The sequence below is a fragment of the Atta colombica genome, unplaced genomic scaffold, assembly GCF_001594045.1.
Source record: "Atta colombica isolate Treedump-2 unplaced genomic scaffold, Acol1.0 scaffold65, whole genome shotgun sequence".
Taxonomy (NCBI): Eukaryota; Metazoa; Arthropoda; class Insecta; order Hymenoptera; family Formicidae; genus Atta; species Atta colombica.
This window is the reverse complement of record NW_017259556.1, coordinates 912371-917952: the sequence shown is the minus strand read 5'-3', so window position 1 is coordinate 917952 and position 5582 is coordinate 912371. Positions and strand designations below refer to the sequence as shown.

Below are 5582 nucleotides of genomic sequence, written 5' to 3'. Positions count from 1 at the left end.
TTAACTACGAATTCAAACCTTTTCGTTACAATATTTTAGCAAATTTTATCACATTTCTGCAATTTTTACAATCTGTCAATTATTATTTAATTTCAGTATTAATTTTAATTATCCTTTATAAATTAATTATCCTGTATTTCCGTTTTTGATAACTTTCATTGATAAATCTAAAAATATTGTATATTTCATTCCGATTTCATTATTTTTCAGATTTTTCATAATTTAATTTTCCTCAAAAGTATTTCAGCATATTTCAGTGTACAATAAATTATAGAAATATTATGTCTTGCATTATTTTTCATTTTCTTTCATGCATTTTCAATAATTTTAAGATATTTTCATTAATTGTCTTGAAAATTCATAGTACTTCAGCATATTTAAGTGTACAATATACCGTGGAAATATTATATGTCTTGCATTATTTTTCACCCTTATTCAATATCCTCAGGATTTATAATATAATCGGTATAATTCAATTTCTTTGAATCTATAAATTTTCTTGACAATTCTTCCAAATTCAACGCTTTTTATTACAATGTTAACTGATTTCACCATATTTCAGCAAATTTCATTGTCCTTCAACTACTAATTCCAACATTTTAATTATTCTTTTTCCGTTTCCAGTAACTTTTATTGACAAATCTATAAAAATATTGTGTATTTCGTTCCCATTTCATTACTTTTCAGATATTTTCATTAATTTTCCCCAAAATTCATAATATTTTTCACCATATTTCAGTGTATAATAAATAGTAAAACTATTACATGTCTTGCATTATTTTTTTTTTTTTTTTTCATGCATTTTCAGTAATTATCTTCAGGATTCATTTTAATATACATTCAATATTATATAAGTGTTCAATATCTCCGTATAAATTAGTATTAATATTAAATATTTTTCATTAATTTTCGATATTTTTCATTAATCTTCATCAATTTTCATTAATTATCGTTCAAATTCATAGTGTTCAATATTAAAAGTATTATTCATGATGAAAGAATTTCAACAATATTCCAATCATTTTCATTTCTTATTTCAACAATTTCATTGTCGAATTCAATAATTTCAGCGATTTTTTCCATCAAGGTATAAACATCACATGTATAAATTTAATACCATGAATTTTATAAAATTGATATGATATTCCACACACATTGATATGAAATCCATACCCATTGTTACACAACACAGTGAGAATTATATAAATTATATAAACACTGTATTCACACACACATACTTTTTAGAATAAAAGCGAAAAGTGACGGAAGTCGCGGTAAATACTGATAATGAGATTAAAAGAAATGAGGCCCCTACCATGAGAATGAGGATGCTGCGGAGGCGATGGTGTGGTGTAGTGGCTTGACGTTGTCGAAGTGGGATGAACATTTTGATTGAGGCAACTCTCGCCGGCGGCGGAACTCCGGCGCGCTGATTTCGTCGGTGGCGTGGTCACTAGGTTTTAAACGCCACCGGTAAGTACCACGAGTACGGGAGGTACATTACATAAATTGGGTGCTATTATCGCATACACATATGCAATCGCGCTGCGAGATACTCTCTACTATGACGTATGTCACGATTAAAAATTAATACAAATGAAACGACATACGTTTTCTTCAGGATTCTGGCGAGTGGTGTAGCCACTCGACACAATACGACAAGTCAGGGATGACTTTAGATGCAACGAGCTCAAGCCAATCTACTTCAGAATATTCCGAATGTACAGAGTACTTACTTTGTTTCGCAAAGTAATCGTGACTGGTAAGTGGCTGCAGATGAATCTTGTGTTGACGTAGATCCGGTATACTGCGCTTGAGATGGGTTAGCATGCCTGAACAACCAGGTTTCAAGGTGTTATCGAACTTAGGACTCAAACAAAAAGCAATACGCTTAAAAGAGGAGAGAGATAAAAGAGAGCTGGATGGAAGGAAAGAGAAAGGAAATCATCATAATAAATGTTAAATAGATCGAAGTAATTGATACATAACGAACTACATCGAGCTGGAGGCAAAATACATTTTAAGAAGCCTACAAGAAACAATGCTTTTGAAATTATTACAAATTGTAAGCGGATCTTAAATACATAGTTGATTCTGAGATCCCAGTTTATGTTGCGCATTTAGCGCTAAATACGTAGTCTTGGCTAAAAATATAAAGAATTTTCACAAATTGACGTAAATGTTCTATATTTAATGAAAAATAAATTAAAAATAATTTTATTGTAAAATATTTATTTTTATAAGTTTAACATTTCGTAATTTGTTTTTATTTTATTGTTGCCTTTTCTAAGAAAATGCAATAAACTGAGTGCTCTATACTTATGATCAAAACTATATAAACTTTCATTAAAATTTTCTTGTGAAATAAATAAAACTTAGATCAGATGAATTTAGTGTTACTGTTTATATTTACGGATATATTTAGCGCTAAATGTGAGACGTTAATGGGGGCACAAATGTTTGTGATCAATCTTTACAAGGAATCTTGCTGTTAATTAATGAACAAAGATCAAAAACATCCGAAGTGAAAAATCTTGAATCGATTATATTAAAAGAAAATACCCTGCTATATAGAGAATCTATATATCATATAGGAGAGAGTAGTCTAAATCGAACCGTATTCTAAATAAGAACAGTTAAGCAGATTTGTTATTTATAATGTAAAATCCTTATAAGACATCGAAAATATTACAGTTCAGTTTGACAGTTCTCCGTTATAACATTCATAGAATAGACGCAAATATGTATTTTCAACCATCATGCGAAAATTAAAAAAAAAAAAAATTTTTTTTAAATCCTTATAAATCATTATTTAAAAGGAAGAGTGTCGATAACGCCGTTTTTTGGACCACGTCAGCATCACTTCAAATTGTGCTATTTTTCTCTCGATGTAACTTACAACCTCCTAGAATCGTTTATTATTCAAGCAAGATGAGAATGACACTCTTACATTCGCAGATTTACATGGAATATCAGTTACAGTGTCTGTTTTTATCCTATTATCAATGAACCCCATCATCATACTTTCTCAAAAATTATTCGTATATATAGTGCATAAAATATGTCAAAGCGATTATTTTATCCCTTTGCTATCACTTTGAAATCGAGCTTTGTATTAATCAGTACATTTTATTTTGATCAAGTAAGATCAATAATATTGCTTATAAAAAATTGAACGACAAAACTGTAGTTTAAAGTTGATTTAGAGAATTCGTGACATTTAGAAAATGTGATAAATATTGGGGAAAAGTTACTTCTTATATTCTGTGTGCTTGTGAAACTTAAAAAAATCGAGGTTTTTAAATCAATTCCATCTTATCTAATTAAATCTTCGTTTTCCTTTGATTCAACTTAACTCGATGATACAATAGTTTTTGAAAACAATATTGAATTCTTGTAATTCAATATCTCGATTATTAATAATTTGATTAGCGTTCTTAACGTAGATTTTAGTATTATGCGCCATTTAAAATGTTCATTTATTTAATTATCGATTGTTTGTATCGTCTCTTTTCAACTGTTTTCTATCACAGCATTTTAGAGTGTTCGGCACACAGCAATAGCGAAAAAGTTCTTTCACTTTATTTGTATTAAATCGAAATATTCTGATAATTACTAAATAGTGCATAATACTAAAATCTACATTGACAACGCTAATCGAATAAGAAAATGATAAACTAATAAAATAAGGAAAGTAATTGCGAAATCAATTATCAAACTATTTTTATTTGAATAAAGCGAAAGAGCTTTTCTACTATTGCTATGTGTCGAATACCAGTCTAAAGTGTTAGAACAAACTAAATAAATAATTAAAGGCAAGGAACTTAATACAAAAAGTTATGTTTGCATTTCTTAATTGAACTCCAAGCTGAAATCTAGTAGTTCTGTTTCAAGCATGAAAAACAGCATAAAGCTAGTGTTACAAGAATTCAATATTTTCACAAACTATAATTAATGTATTATCGATTTGAATTATACCAAGGATAAACGAAGATCAGATTAGATGGAATCGAAAAACCTGCCAATCCTTTAAGTTTCACAAGCACGCAGAATGTAAGAAGTAGCTCCTTCCCAATATTTATCACATTTTCTAAATTCTCTAAGTCAACTTTAAACTACGTTTCATCGTTCAATTTTTTATAAGCAACATTATTGCTTATATACTTGGGCAAAATAAAATGTACTGATTAATACAGAGCTCGATTGTGATAAAGGGATAAAATACCGCTTTGACATTTTATGCACTATATATACAAATAGTTTTTGAGAAAGTAGTTTTGCTGAAAATTCATCATGAAATGAAACAGACTGTAACTGTGTATGATATGTAAATCTGTGATGTAAGAGTGCCTTATTTTCAACACTTAATTGCTTGGATAACGGTTCAGTTATCCAAGTGGGTTTCCATCGAGTGAAATAAAATAGCACAGTGATTGAAGTGATTTGGTCCAAAAAATGGCCTTATTGACATCCTTTCTTTGAAAAGTAATGATTTAAGATAATTAAAGAGTGTAGAATTCAAAAATATCGAGCGTTTTATGATCACTTTTGCGGTTTATTGTAAAATTTGTTCCAAAGTTCGAAAGGACTCGTATCAAAATCGGACCTACAGTTCAATAGATAACTTATAAATCTCTCTCTAACTTATAAATCGGCTGATCAGATCTGGTCCAAGGAATTAAATCAGTAAAATATTATGAGTCAACAGATTCAGATTGATTGAGTTTTATTGATTTCAATTCTAATAAAAATATTGTCAATTCTAATAAAAATTGTCAGTAATTTTTTTTTCTGAATTTTTACAATTTTTATCTTTGACTGTCAAATTGCTCGTTTTTACTCAATATTAACAAAATACATTAAAATACTAACAAAAATTACTAACAAAAATACATTAAAATAGTTTAAAATTATATCTAAAAGTCCATAAAAATAGGAGTGTCCGATTTCGACCAATCAATAATTCCAAATCGGATCGGAAAAAGTGTTTTTACGTTTTTCATTATATAATAGTTCAACACAGGTGAAAGATACGTCAAATGGTTTAAAGCAGAAATGAAGGGAATTAAATGATCTTTCCAATGACATTTTCGATTTTACGATCGGACTTTATTTACGATTTATAGAGAGCAAAAACTGCAAACAGGTCCGACTTATTCCACACTCTCTCCTATCATGCAATAAATAACATTCCTCAAACAGAATAGAAGCAAACACGAGAAAAATCGAAACATTATTTTCTCGAAACGAGGCCGAACAAAAGAAATAATTGCTCACCAGTTATCGAGTTTAAGGTCGAGCTTCTCTGTTTGGGCTCATCAAATTCTAAATTCAATGGTGTCACGTCTTGACCCGCCTTGTCCGTGCTAAATTCTAAGATACCATGACCGCTACCTTTATCGCTTAACAGACAGAAAAGTAGCTGATCAATTAATCTGTCATTTTTGGCAGTAGCGTGTTAATCTATGAGTTTTTGGGATTTAAGAGTGATTCTAAGACACCGACACGTCGTTCCCACGGAACGCCACAATTAAAAAAAAAGAAGTTATTTAAATTAGCGCATATTTGTAATTTTGCAATTT

The 5582-nt window shown here is 29.6% G+C and overlaps 1 protein-coding gene across 8 annotated transcripts in view; it reads right to left on the bottom strand.

Annotated features, from left to right (window-relative positions):
• The window catches only part of LOC108692208 (potassium voltage-gated channel subfamily H member 6), a 219153-nt gene that overhangs the window by 7746 nt on the left and 205825 nt on the right, over window positions 1-5582 (bottom strand). For 5 of the 8 annotated variants that reach the window (XM_018200375.1, XM_018200373.1, XM_018200374.1 and 2 more), the window contains 3 exons: window positions 5278-5402; window positions 1737-1832; window positions 1316-1453 (listed from right to left, as the gene is read on the bottom strand). In XM_018200375.1, coding sequence (XP_018055864.1) covers window positions 1316-1453; window positions 1737-1832; window positions 5278-5402 — 359 coding nt within the window. The remainder of the gene's footprint in view (window positions 1-1315; window positions 1454-1736; window positions 1833-5277; window positions 5403-5582) is intronic. The other 3 variants (XM_018200377.1, XM_018200376.1, XM_018200378.1) reach the window with 3 other exon arrangements.